This window comes from Coccinella septempunctata, chromosome 4, assembly GCF_907165205.1.
Source record: "Coccinella septempunctata chromosome 4, icCocSept1.1, whole genome shotgun sequence".
Taxonomy (NCBI): domain Eukaryota; kingdom Metazoa; phylum Arthropoda; class Insecta; order Coleoptera; family Coccinellidae; genus Coccinella; species Coccinella septempunctata.
Window position 1 is genome coordinate 23,309,169 of NC_058192.1, and position 14,637 is coordinate 23,323,805.

The window sequence follows — 14,637 nt, forward strand, 5'->3', positions numbered from 1 at the left end:
GGATCATACTCATAAAACACCTTTTTTTTATTGCGCTCCAGCCCCTAAATAAAATTCAAAATTTGGCGGCAAAACGCTTTGAATTGCCGTTCGTAGAGCGCCCGAATCCAGGACCGATCTCGGATTCTCAGTGGTGGGGGAACGCCAGTTGTGGATTAGTTGGGAATTGCCACTACGAACAAACCTATTATAAATCTACCTCCGACTTGAACAAAACTAACTACTGCCCTGTATTATTGTTGTTTCATCATCTTGTCATCATGACAAGAAGGAATGCAGTAAAAATAAGATATTTTTTCTGTGGTTAACCATTTATTTGATATTCATTGCATAAAATAGATTTTTATGTTAATCTATGGTTTTGTGATTTTATTTACAACTGTTTACAATTACAAAATCACATATTTACTGCAGAAACCAGAAATAGTTGATCGAAATGAAGGTATTATCAAAGATTATAGAGTTAGTTATAATCTTTGGATATTAAATTTTTACATCACTGCATAAATAACAGACAAAAATATATCTATCGATCATGGCACACACAGCTCACGGTGTTCCTTTGTCCCAAATTCTAAAATCGAAGTCCGAACTGGAGGATGAACCAAAGAAAAAATCTAGAGAGGACTGGAGAAAAGCTAAGGAATTAGAAGAAGCTAGAAAAGCTGGTACAGCTCCCGCTGCTGTCGATGAAGAAGGTAAAGACATCAACCCACATATTCCACAGTATATTTCATCAGCTCCTTGGTATTATGGCACCAGCGGTCCTACCCTGAAACATCAGAGACCTCAAGAAGAGAAGCAGAAATCCTTTTCAGATATAGATGAATGGTATAAGAGGGGAGTTGATTCCTCGAAAGTTGTTACTAAATATCGAAAAGGGGCATGTGAAAATTGTGGAGCGATGACCCATAAAAAAAAAGAATGTATGGAAAGGCCTCGGAAAGTCGGCGCAAAATTTACAAACGCCCAAATTGCTCCTGATGAATTCGTCCAAAAAAACTTGTTATTGAGTTATGATGGGAAAAGAGATAGATGGAGTGGATATGAACCATCAGAACATACAGCTGTCATAGAAGAATTTCAGAAAATTGAAGAAGCTAAACGACAACTCAAAGCAGAGAAATTGAACGCTGGTGAAGACTCAGATGAAGAAAAAGATGAGGATAAGTATGTTGATGAAATTGATATGCCAGGTACAAAAGTGGATAGTAAGCAAAGAATCACAGTTCGTAATCTGAGAATTAGAGAAGATACAGCAAAATATTTGAGAAATTTAGACCCCAATTCTGCTTTTTACGATCCTAAAACAAGGTCTATGAGAGAAAATCCTAATCCAGGAAAGGATGATATATATTCGGGGGAAAACTTTGTTAGATTCACAGGAGATACTCAAAAGCATTCTAAAGCACAGTTATTTGCTTGGGAAGCTTATGAAAAAGGAGTTGATGTTCATCTGCTAGCAGAACCAACAAAATTAGAATTGCTTCAAAAAGAATATGATAAGAAAAAAGATCAGTTTAAAAATCAAGTAAACAAAAGTGTATTAGAAAAATATGGAGGAGAAGAACATCTACAAGCACCACCTAAAACACTGCTATTAGCTCAAACAGAAGATTATGTGGAATACTCAAGATCAGGAAAAGTAATCAAAGGTCAAGAGAAAGAAGAAATAAAGTCTAAATATGAAGAGGACGTATATATAAATAACCATACATCTGTATGGGGTTCTTACTGGCAAGGTGGACAGTGGGGATATAAATGTTGCAAATCATTTATAAAGAATTCATATTGCCTAGGAGAAGCTACTGTAATAATTCCCACACAAACTATTGAGCATGAAGCTAAAGATGAGGCTGCAAATATTGAGTCTAGTGATTCTTCTAGCCAGTCATCTTCAGAGGATGAATCTAAGAAAAAGAAGGAAAAGAAAAAACAAAAAAAGAAGAAGCATAAACAGTTGAAAAAGAAGAAAAATAAGGAGATCCTAGAAGAAGATAAACTCAAGAAAGCATTGATAGCAGAGGAAGAACATCAAGCAAAGGTCAAGGCGTTATTGTCAATGGATGAAAGGAAACGTCCTTACAATAGTATGTATGAAGTTAAGGAACCCACAGAAGAAGAAATGGAAGCTTACCATCTAAAGAGAAGGAGGGAAGAAGATCCAATGAATCAGTTTTTGAACTAAACATTTATCCTAAGATTGTTCTTGTACATGTAGTGTAAATAATAAAATTTTGTTAATACCACACAAGATCTCTTACTTTCTACTTAAAATTAAATAGTTAATAAATGAAAATTTTAGTCCTTTTCATCATTGCATATAAGGAAATGTAAGGAGGGCCAAAAATTCTAGATACCTACAGCCAAGAAGATATAGAAGATACCTCTTGGATGCAGAATAAAATTTATCCACAAATTTTAAAGGCTGCAAAGAGGACAGGAATGGTGAAAAGGACTAAAGAGGAATCTTTGTTAAGAGTCTTGAGTAGTTGGTGCTCAAGCTGAACGGATTTTGATACTAGCCAGATCTTTGAATTGAAGATCAAAAATTAAAAAAAGCAAAAATTATAAAGGGAATATTATCTTTGAAAGAAAGCAATAATAGATAATAAAATAATTCATTCAGAATAGAACTGACCATGATTTCGGCCTCATTCGACTTCGTCAGAGCAAGGCAACACAGACTCCGACGAAAATGGAATGAATGGATGCCAGTTGCCGGTAATGGGTATGGTGGAGGAACCCACCCTAGCCATTGATTGAAGTATAATATTTCAATCAAAGTTCTAGCCACATCTGGCAGGAATTCACTCTCAGAACGAAGACGGTAGATCCATTTTCCCCAACTTTCAGACCGTAGGTAGGTACCGTGCTCGGAGATATAAGAATTGCTATATCTCTTCAGCATTTCCAGTGACTGCTCGTTCATTAGAGGCATGGTCCGTACATTTGGTAACCGAAAGTTACCAGAGCGATTACTCTGGTGACAGATATTGAACTGAATTGTCAGGAATTTGACTTATACGGACCGCCCATTTACTAACCAGAAGAAAGAAGAAACCAAAGTGCATATACGGACCACAGCCAGATAAACAACGTTTTGGTACAAAAGTGATTTTAAATTTTTATAACATTAACTATACTCGCTACTGGACCCAGTTCTGTCAATTAAGCTTGACCTTGCCACCTTCTACGTTATCACCCTTCCAATAGGCTTTGAAGTGAATTGCGCCTCCTTTCTATATATTCTTGCCTCAACACGATAGACCTAATAATCATAGACATAGAGATATGGACCGAGCAATGCCAGCATGAAATTGAGTATTTTATAGAAAGAGGAGATGATAAGAAATGTACGTCGGATCATTACCTGTCTCTTTTGTGTTCATATAGAGGTGAGTGCGGACCAATCAAAATTCTAGAAAAAAAACAACTGCATGCCCGATGTTCAGTTCCTCTCTGTCACTTTTTTTTACCGCATTTCATGCATAGATAGAAAGGGAAGGCACAATCCTATGCTAATAATAAATATATTATAAAGCTGCGGGCACTTCGGCACGAAATTTACCATTCGCAATAATCTTGGAACCATATACTCAAATGAATCAAAAATGTAACTGATCAAAACATAAGCATCAGCATCATCTATAGCCGGCACGAAATTCCTTGCCGAAGTGATAGTTTGCGACTTGCAAGAAATTTGGTCTTGAATTTCATTGTGAATGGTAACGGAGAACGCCATCTGCTAAGCTTCCGTGACTCGGCCAGTGTTACCAGATAACTGAAATGAAATTATGGAACCAGGTTGCCAAAATTATCAGATTTTCCTGAAAATTATGTTACAATAGATGGCAGAAAGGGGATTTATCTCAGATCTGACAAATACTCTTTCATTAACATGATGAAGTGAAAAATGTTGTTATAGATTTTTATGTGAATGATCAGAGATGTCTCTATCTAGTCCATGAACAATGCAATTTTCTTCAAAGTTCAATAAATGCGCAAGTACACCGAAACTATGTTATTCAAAATTAAACCCTATTACCATGATAAAAAGGACGAAAATAACATACGCCTTAAATTTAATAGAAAAAGTCAAGTGATGTAGAAAGGGCGTACATTATTAGTAGATGGTTTTTATGACACAGCCCACTCGGCGAAACTGTGAAAAATTCCAACTACCTGCTGATGGGTAACACAAAAGATAAATAAATTTCATTCATATTTTCGAAGACTTGACAGCAATAAAGAGAGGAATACAATCTTAAAATAATTTCATAATGATTCCGCAGAATATCGAACAAAATAGGAGATTCCGTAGGTACCGTCTGAATTCCGTAGATCTACTCCAAATTCCGTAGGTGTGGCAGCGCACAGCGCCGAAATAAGTAAACTTGGAGGTTCGATGTTTGACGTTAAGTAATTTAATCAATTCTGGGATTCCCCGGCAATAGAGAATTCCCTTAGATGTAAAATAATTTCAATAGCCGAAGTGACTGATATCTGTTGCCGAAGTTCTGATAAACAGAAAATATGACAAATAGTTTCAATATATTCAACTCTCTCTCTAAATTATGTTACAATTATCGATTATGTTACACTTTATTGGTCAACTCTATTTTTCTGAAAAATTATGTTACAATCTGATAATTATGCTACACCTGGCAACACTGAGTCTTCGGCCCGTGAATTGATTGTGAATGTAGCTTTAGGTCTATGCATAGAGAAAGTCTCTGGCTTTATCAGAGACGAGACCCTATGGGCTTGAAAACTTGAACTGATAGAGAAGTCCGCCCCTGGTAAAAGTGGTAAACTAACAAGCTAATTCAAATTTGAGGGCAGAATTTTAAGAGGTCCTTACTACTGTTTATCATATAAATATATATAATAATAAATATATTATTATTAGGTCTATGATGAACACTTGAACCCATAGAAAAGTCCGCCCCTGGAAAAAGGGGTAAACTAAACAAGCTTATTTAAATTTGAGGGCACTATTTTAAGAGGTCCTTACTACTGTTTATCATATCAAATTTTCATTAAATTATAGTAGTTTAAAATTTTCTACGTTTTTTTCACCCTAAATCGCACGACACAACAATGTTTCAAGTGGTGTGATGCTCATAATCAAATAGAATCGGAAGTTCTGAACCATTCATGAATGTTTGTTTCGTTTTTCCGATGCCGGAGTCACCTAGGTTGAAGCTTCCACAGTAAAAGAAAATTTGAAAAAAAAGTTTAATGAAATTCTAAGGTTTGTAGTTCAACCATATTGAATATTTCCCATATAGACAATTTTTGGTGAAATTACTTATTTTGATGACTTCTACCTTCTGTCAAAAAATCCCTCACTTTTGAAAACACCCTGTATAATGACAGGCGTGAATCTAAAATGTCGTTACCTATGCACAGAATAAAAAATACTATCCTCAACGATAGTTATTTTTCTACAAGCGTGCGCGTTCAACCTTTTTCCGCACGCATTTCAAGTTGCAAAGAGTCACTTTCCCAAAAAGTGCGGAAAAACGCCTGCTATTTCTTTCATTATACAGGGTGTTTCATTGGTAAATGAACATACGGTAAACTGAGCTAGAGCTATCCTAGGCGAGTCCAAAAAACCCATAATAGATAGGTCTAATCAATTCCATATCCGAGATACAGGGTGCTTCATGTATTCACCTAAAATTTGAATTTCTCGTAACTTTTGAACCAACCAGTATAGTCGGTTGATATTTGGAATATATGATTCATTTACACAGGTCACAGGTCGATAGATTCACATTTAAATTTCTAAAAAATTTCAGGTCCGTATTTGAAAAATATGGGACCAAGAGTTCCAAGCTGGAATTCAACATACTGTAAATTGAAATTTTGGAATTTGATTGAGATATTTGAAAAGAGCAGAAAATTTTCAATGAGATTCAGTAGATTTCATTGTCTCGCACGACATTTTGTTCAAAGGAAACTCCAGAGAAAGATCAAATTGAATATTGGAATTCCTCTAATCTTCAGAAAAATCGTACATTGGTTAAATTTGGCTCTTTTGTCCCACTTATTCCACATTCGTATTTCATAATATTCTGAGGAATCATTTCAAGTATTTACAGGAAAAACATCCCAGTAAACACGATACATATATGAAATATTTCAAATTTAACCTATTTGATACTTTTTGAAACGTTTATCTGCAATATTTCAGTAATGTTGTTTAAACAATCTGTTGAAATGTGACCTACATGAAACATTTCAAATGAAATCTATTCGATACTTTCTGAGACATTTCGTCATATGTATCAGAAATGTAGGTGAAATGTTTGGCGGCATTGCGCAGGCGCGATTTCATTCTAATGCCAAGAAGCTGGCAAACCGCAAACTCCGCTGACAGTCATTAGATAGCTGGGCATGTGTATTTTTGGTGATGTTGTGTCTAGTCTAGTTAGTGTTATGTGTTAGATAGTGTTATATCATGTCTGAAAAATCAAAGGTAAGTTATTTAGATTACATTCCATAAGATGGATTCGGTAAAGCTTCAAGATAACCTCAATTTTCGTTCATTGTGTGTTACGCTCATCTACCCCATGATTGGTTTTATAGTTGATTGTACTGATATAATAAGAGTTTCGTAAAAATACAATGGATAGAAGGAAGAATAAATTTCGTTTATCCAAACGCCACATAAGAAGGTTGGATAATGAAAATTTAAAACGTCTCAGAAGTACAAATGAGAATTCAAATACGCTACGACTTGAAAACTCATCGAATCAGAGCGAACTGCAATCAACAAATTAATGCTGAGACAATAACATCAGATATACCAGTTGAGATAGTAACAGATATGCCAGTGAATATTACTGAACTATTAACTGACGGGGTGTCTACACAAATTGGAAATATTCCGGATGTTCCTTTTACTGCTCAAAATGAGCGGAAGAATAATGATAGGGCGTCTTCTGCAAGTGAGACCATAGACATTTGTATAGCAAGCAAATACATAAAACAAAGACATGGTACAGTACCTGATCGAATTTTACTGTAAAATTTTATATTTTTCAGATGCAGGCTATCAAACAACGGATTAAGAATTTGAGGGTGTTGTCAGCAGCTGGTTACGGCAGGCAAACCTCCGGTACATCAGGAAAAGGCATCAGGCAGAAAACAATAATACATGAATGATTATATGTACTAGAAAAATTATTCTACTCTTCATTTCATTATAAAAATATAAATTTCTTGAATTTGTTATCAGGTGTTTTTATTCCATAATATTTTGTTGTTTGAAGTAGAATATAGTGCACAGAAAAGTTACAACCGATACATTTCATGGAAATGTGTTGATTATTACTAAGTTCGAAAAATACACTCCGTCGCCTCTCTCTACTCCTATTGTTCTTTTTATCGAGTTTAGTTTGGAGATTCGATTAAAAGAACGATAGGAGTAGAGAGAGGCGATGGAGTGTATTTTTCGAACTTAGTATTATATAAACTAAGTGGATATTTCAGAAACATTTGAAAAACACGTTCCGCTGCAAACGTTCCAACAACGTTTCATTAAGCTATTTATAATTATATTCCAGAAATGATTCGGAAGCGTTTCGTAGATATATTCTTTTTCCATGTCTTTGAAATGTTCTATTGATGTTTCGTTGGTACGTCTATGAAACGTAAAAATCGGCGGACATTGAGGATCTCATAAATGTGTCGGATATAGTTCAGAGCTTTACTTTGAAATATTTCATGTTCCAGTGCAATGTTTTGGAAACATTTGTTAAATATAAAATTGTTTACTGGGATGATTGATTAGGAAAAATTTATTCGAAGACAACAACGATATGAATAAGTAAATAAAGAAACATAAAAACGTAAATTGAATAAGGTGCTCGAAAGTATCACCGTTTTGCGCAATACACATTCATCTTCAAAATATGTCTGATACTTTTTTTTATCATGTCTGGATTATTGCGTCATTCATTGCAGGCGATACGTTGAATGAGAATCTCCTCACTTCCTATTTCAGATGAGTATACTGAACTTTTTAAATAACCCCAAATAAAATAATCAACCGGATTGAAATCTGGTGATCTAGCGGACCAGGCATGCGGTCCACCTCTTCCTTTCGACAAATTTGGAAAGTTCTGATCCAAAAAATGTCTGACCATTATTCTAAAATGGGGTGGAGTTCCATCATGCTGAAAATTCATTCCTGCAAGGTCCGTATCTTCGAGTAATACAGAAAAATGATTTTGGAGGTAATATAAGTAAAGATCACCCGTAATAAGCCGTCATGGTAGGACGTGTGGTCCAATTAATCGATTTTTATAAACGATTTGTAACCAAAATAAGCAAAGAAAACATTTCTCACTTCGCTTTCCCTCGAGTTTCCTTTAAGCAAAATGACGTGCGAAACAATGAAATCTACTGAATCTCATTTTTCTCTCTCTCTTTTCAAATAACTCCATCAAATCCAAAAATTTTGATATACAGGGTGTTGAATCCCAGCTTGGGAAATGTAAAATATTTTTCAATTACGGAATTTTTTAAAAATTTAAATGTGAATCTATCGACCTGTGCAAGTGAATCATATATATATATTCCAAATATCAACCGACTATACTGGTTGGTTCAAAAGTTATGAGAAATTGAAATTTTAGGTGAATACATGAAGCACCCTGTATCTCGGTTATGGAATTGATTAGACATTAGACCTATCATATATGGGTTTTTTGGACTCGCCTAGGGTAGCTCTAGCTCAGGTAACTGTATGTTCATTTACCAATGGAACACACTGTATATGAATTAATCAAATGAGATATGATCTGTTTCGTGAAATCGATATATTTATATATTTCAACCGCTTGTAGAAAAATTATTGTTCCTAACTCTTACGGAAAGTGTCTTGCCCGCACGAAACTGTCGTTGCCCGAACGATGCGAAGCAGAGTTCGGGTAAGCAGTTGAGTGCGGGCAAAAGTATCACTTTCCGCACTTGATACACAGATTACAGAGTGGACTTGATAGGAAAATAAAGTCGTATTCGGGTTCGGCTTTTGGACGGTCCGAGAATTGTTCTAGGACTGCGCAAAACTGTTGCGCCCTAGAATAAAATCCTCTGCGCAGTTCTAGAACCATCCTCGGACCGTCTAAAAGCCGAACCCGAATACAGCTTAAGAGACAAACTTTGCCTCTGATATTATGTAATATCTTTGATGCTCAAAGATCTCATCTCACTCTGTAAACTCATCGTTGGCGTTGGGTGCACGCAGAGACGTGACTCTTTGACAATTGGGTGCGGGAAAAATCCATGCTATTTCTTTCCCGCACGCAAATGCACCGTTAGGGAAAGTGATTACAGATTAGAGAGTAAAAGTGATTCTTTGCGACTTGAAATGCGTGCGGGGAAAGGATTTTGAAGAAAAATTAACTTACTTATTATTATAATGTAATATAATTGTATAATCGGACCAATTTGCATATTCCTAAAACTAAAAAATAATAATAATCCAAAATAGAAACTTTGGAAATGATACACACATGAATGTTGTAAGGTGTAATGTTATAGAAAATAAAAAAACTCATTCTGAGGCATAACAATAAAAAATGTTAGATTTTTTACATAATATATATATTCCTTAAAACTACTCATCGGAACCAGAGTAATCATCGGAACCAGAGTAATCATCGGAACCAGAGTAATCATCGGAACCAGAGTAATCATCGGAACCAGAGTAATCATCGGAATCAGAGTAATCATCGGAATCAGAGTAATCATTGGAATCAGAGTAATCATCGGAATCGTTATCCAAGGAACAATTCCAATGGTACACATATAAAGGTAAAAATTCGGAGTCTTCAAATTTGACCCACACATTACCATTTGGCGATTTCGACGTATCACTATTCGAACGTGGTAAAATATCTCCCTCATATCCAATCTCAGCAGAGCAACATAGAAATTCAACTTTTACGATTCGTTTATCCAGACTCTCGCAAAACTGCTTAGCAAATGATGCCTTCTTGGAAAAGCAGACGCCTTTTCCATGCTTGAAGCCTCTACTGCGGCCGGCCAATCTCCAGTTGAAATTGTTTTCAACAATCGATTCTATGTTTCCAGGTTTAGTAGCATGATAACCAACAATTATTCGCGAACCGACACACTGTTGTTTTTTTAAATCGAACGCTCTTTTTAAGTAAGGATTGATTACCTTCTCCGCTGCTTTGCAATAAGGACTTGATAATAGAAATGGTTCGTGAACCAATTTGAATGGTTTGTTCTCGTGTTGGAATCCCAGCCATTCTGGTTTTGACTCTAGCGGAAAATTCCATTCATTCTCACTCAACAGTCGGACTTCGTCCGCAAGAGGATAATAATGTCGGTTATATTGAGAATTACTGCAGGACATTTTTGCTCACCCACTGTCACAGGTCACAGTATGACTATGCTAGATAGGTGTTCAACACAAGCAATGGTTCGTCGAAGGGGTTCCTTTTTGGGCTCTTTGGTTTCTTCGTAAAGTCCGATAAAGCACAAGTTCTCAGCGGTGTGAAGTTGGCTGACAATTTTTAGCTGACAGAATCCCGAAGATACCCGAAGCGGCGACGGCCGCCAGTGGCGTACCCCTACTATTATTTTCGCCGAAAAATCGCTTCTGCATTACGAAATGAGATTAGTAGTGGAAATAATATAAATATTTGATGTTTGGCATATATAAATTTGATAATTCGAACAATTCGTTGGAAAAATGAATTTGTTCGATATAATTTTTCGATCAATTGAACTGAAATCGTCTAGGCGCGAAGTTTAATCTATATAACTTCTATGTTTTTATCACTTTCAAGATGAGATTTTCACTCAGATGATGGTCAACTATTCAGGATTCATAATCCGTAAAAAACTTTACTTGCACCCCTTGCAGACTACCCTTTTTCGACCCTTTTCCGTATAAAACACCGAATTTGCGCTAGGAAGCGCGCAGTCAGCTGACCATAACTTCTATGTTTTTATCACTTTCAAAATGAGATTTTCACTCAGATGATGGTCAACTATTCAGGATTCATAATCCGTAAAAAACTTTACTTGCACCCCTTGCAGACTACCCTTTTTCGACCCTTTTCCGTATAAAACACCGAATTTGCGCTAGGAAGCGCGCAGTCAGCTGACCATAACTTCTATGTTTTTATCACTTTCGAGATGAGATTTTCACTCAGAAGAAGGTTGACTATTCAGGATTCATAATCCGTAAAAAACTTTACTTGCACCCCTTGCAGACTACCCTTTTTCGACCCTTTTCCGTATAAAACACCGAATTTGCGCTAGGAAGCGCGCAGTCAGCTGACCATAACTTCTATGTTTTTATCACTTTCAAGATGAGATTTTCACTCAGATGATGGTCCACTATTCAGGATTCATAATCCGTAAAAAACTTTACTTGCACCCCTTGCAGACTACCCTTTTTCGACCCTTTTCCGTATAAAACACCGAATTCGCGATATAAAGCGGCGCAGTCAGCTGACCATAACTTCTATGTTTTTATCACTTTCAAGATGAGATTTTCACTCAGATGATGGTCAACTATTCAGGATTCATAATCCGTAAAAAACTTTACTTGCACCCCTTGCAGACTACCCTTTTTCGACCCTTTTCCGTATAAAACACCGAATTTGCGCTAGGAAGCGCGCAGTCAGCTGACCATAACTTCTATGTTTTCATCACTTTCAAGATGAGATTTTCACTCAGATGATGGTCAACTATTTAGGATTCATAATCCGTAAAAAACTTTACTTGCACCCCTTGCAGACTACCCTTTTTCGACCCTTTTCCGTATAAAACACCGAATTCGCGATATAAAGCGGCGCAGTCAGCTGACCATAACTTCTATGTTTTTATCACTTTCAAGATGAGATTTTCACTCAGAAGAAGGTTGACTATTCAGGATTCATAATCCGTGAAAAACTTTACTTGCACCCCTTGCAGACTACCCCTTTTCGACCCTTTTCCGTATAAAACACCGAATTTGCGCTAGGAAGCGCGCAGTCAGCTGACCATAACTTCTATGTTTTTATCACTTTCAAGATGAGATTTTCACTCAGATGATGGTCAACTATTCAGGATTCATAATCCGTGAAAAACTTTACTTGCACCCCTTGCAGACTACCCTTTTTCGACCCTTTTCCGTATAAAACACCGAATTCGCGATATAAAGCGGCGCAGTCAGCTGACCATACCTTCTATGTTTTTATCACTTTCAAGATGAGATTTCCACTCAGAAGAAGGTTGACTATTCAGGATTCATAATCCGTAAAAAACTTTACTTGCACCCCTTGCAGACTACCCTTTTTCAACCCTTTTCCGTATAAAACACCGAATTTGCGCTAGGAAGCGCGCAGTCAGCTGACCATAACTTCTATGTTTTTATCACTTTCAAGATGAGATTTTCATTCAGAAGAAGGTTGACTATTCAGGATTCATAATCCGTAAAAAACTTTACTTGCACCCCTTGCAGACTACCCTTTTTCGACCCTTTTCCGTATAAAACACCGAATTTGCGCTAGGAAGCGCGCAGTCAGCTGACCATAACTTCTATGTTTTTATCACTTTCAAGATGAGATTTTCATTCAGAAGAAGGTTGACTATTCAGGATTCATAATCCGTAAAAAACTTTACTTGCACCCCTTGCAGACTACCCTTTTTCGACCCTTTTCCGTATAAAAAACTGAATTCGCGATATAAAGCGGCGCAGTCAGCTGACCATAACTTCTATGTTTTTATCACTTTCAAGATGAGATTTTCACTCAGAAGAAGGTTGACTATTCAGGATTCATAATCCGTAAAAAACTTTACTCGCACCCCTTGCAGACTACCCTTTTTCGACCCTTTTCCGTATAAAACACCGAATTCGCGATATAAAGCGGCGCAGTCAGCTGACCATAACTTCTATGTTTTTATCACTTTCAAGATGAGATTTTCACTCAGATGATGGTCAACTATTCAGGATTCATAATCCGTAAAAAACTTTACTTGCACCCCTTGCAGACTACCCTTTTTCGACCCTTTTCCGTATAAAACACCGAATTCGCGCTAGGAAGCGCGCAGTCAGCTGACCATAACTTCTATGTTTTTATCACTTTCAGGATGAGATTTTCATTCAGAAGAAGGTTGACTATTCAGGATTCATAATCCGTAAAAAACTTTACTTGCACCCCTTGCAGACTACCCTTTTCCGTATAAAACACCGAATTCGCGATATAAAGCGGCGCAGTCAGCTGACCATACCTTCTATGTTTTTATCACTTTCAAGATGAGATTTCCACTCAGAAGAAGGTTGACTATTCAGGATTCATAATCCGTAAAAAACTTTACTTGCACCCCTTGCAGACTACCCTTTTTCAACCCTTTTCCGTATAAAACACCGAATTTGCGCTAGGAAGCGCGCAGTCAGCTGACCATAACTTCTATGTTTTTATCACTTTCAGGATGAGATTTTCATTCAGAAGAAGGTTGACTATTCAGGATTCATAATCCGTAAAAAACTTTACTTGCACCCCTTGCAGACTACCCTTTTTCGACCCTTTTCCGTATAAAACACCGAATTTGCGCTAGGAAGCGCGCAGTCAGCTGACCATAACTTCTATGTTTTTATCACTTTCAAGATGAGATTTTCACTCAGATGATGGTCAACTATTCAGGATTCATAATCCGTGAAAAACTTTACTTGCACCCCTTGCAGACTACCCTTTTTCGACCCTTTTCCGTATAAAACACCGAATTCGCGATATAAAGCGGCGCAGTCAGCTGACCATAACTTCTATGTTTTTATCACTTTCAAGATGAGATTTTCACTCAGAAGAAGGTTGACTATTCAGGATTCATAATCCGTGAAAAACATTACTTGCACCCCTTGCAGACTACCCTTTTTCGACCCTTTTCCGTATAAAACACCGAATTCGCGATATAAAGCGGCGCAGTCAGCTGACCATACCTTCTATGTTTTTATCACTTTCAAGATGAGATTTCCACTCAGAAGAAGGTTGACTATTCAGGATTCATAATCCGTAAAAAACTTTACTTGCACCCCTTGCAGACTACCCTTTTTCCACCCTTTTCCGTATAAAACACCGAATTTGCGCTAGGAAGCGCGCAGTCAGCTGACCATAACTTCTATGTTTTTATCACTTTCAGGAAGAGATTTTCATTCAGAAGAAGGTTGACTATTCAGGATTCATAATCCGTAAAAAACTTTACTTGCACCCCTTGCAGACTACCCTTTTTCGACCCTTTTCCGTATAAAACACCGAATTTGCGCTAGGAAGCGCGCAGTCAGCTGACCATAACTTCTATGTTTTTATCACTTTCAAGATGAGATTTTCATTCAGAAGAAGGTTGACTATTCAGGATTCATAATCCGTAAAAAACTTTACTTGCACCCCTTGCAGACTACCCTTTTTCGACCCTTTTCCGTATAAAACACTGAATTCGCGATATAAAGCGGCGCAGTCAGCTGACCATAACTTCTATGTTTTTATCACTTTCAAGATGAGATTTTCACTCAGAAGAAGGTTGACTATTCAGGATTCATAATCCGTAAAAAACTTTACTCGCACCCCTTGCAGACTACCCTTTCTCGACCCTTTTCCGTATAAA

At 36.9% G+C, this 14,637-nt stretch overlaps 1 protein-coding gene across 1 annotated transcript; it reads left to right on the top strand.

The window, feature by feature from the left end:
- The first annotated feature begins 342 nt into the window (after nucleotides 1–342).
- LOC123311955 (pre-mRNA-splicing factor Slu7) lies at nucleotides 343–2,254 on the top strand. The gene has a single exon (XM_044896095.1). It carries the CDS (start codon nucleotides 536–538, stop codon nucleotides 2,186–2,188), a length of 1,653 nt encoding a protein of 550 aa, XP_044752030.1. The 5' UTR covers nucleotides 343–535; the 3' UTR covers nucleotides 2,189–2,254.
- The last annotated feature ends 12,383 nt before the right edge of the window (nucleotides 2,255–14,637 follow it).

Bases quoted from the DNA above. Each gene is read 5' to 3' on its own strand.
- LOC123311955 (XM_044896095.1), top strand. From the start codon at position 536: ATGGCACACACAGCTCACGGTGTTCCTTTGTCCCAAATTCTAAAATCG.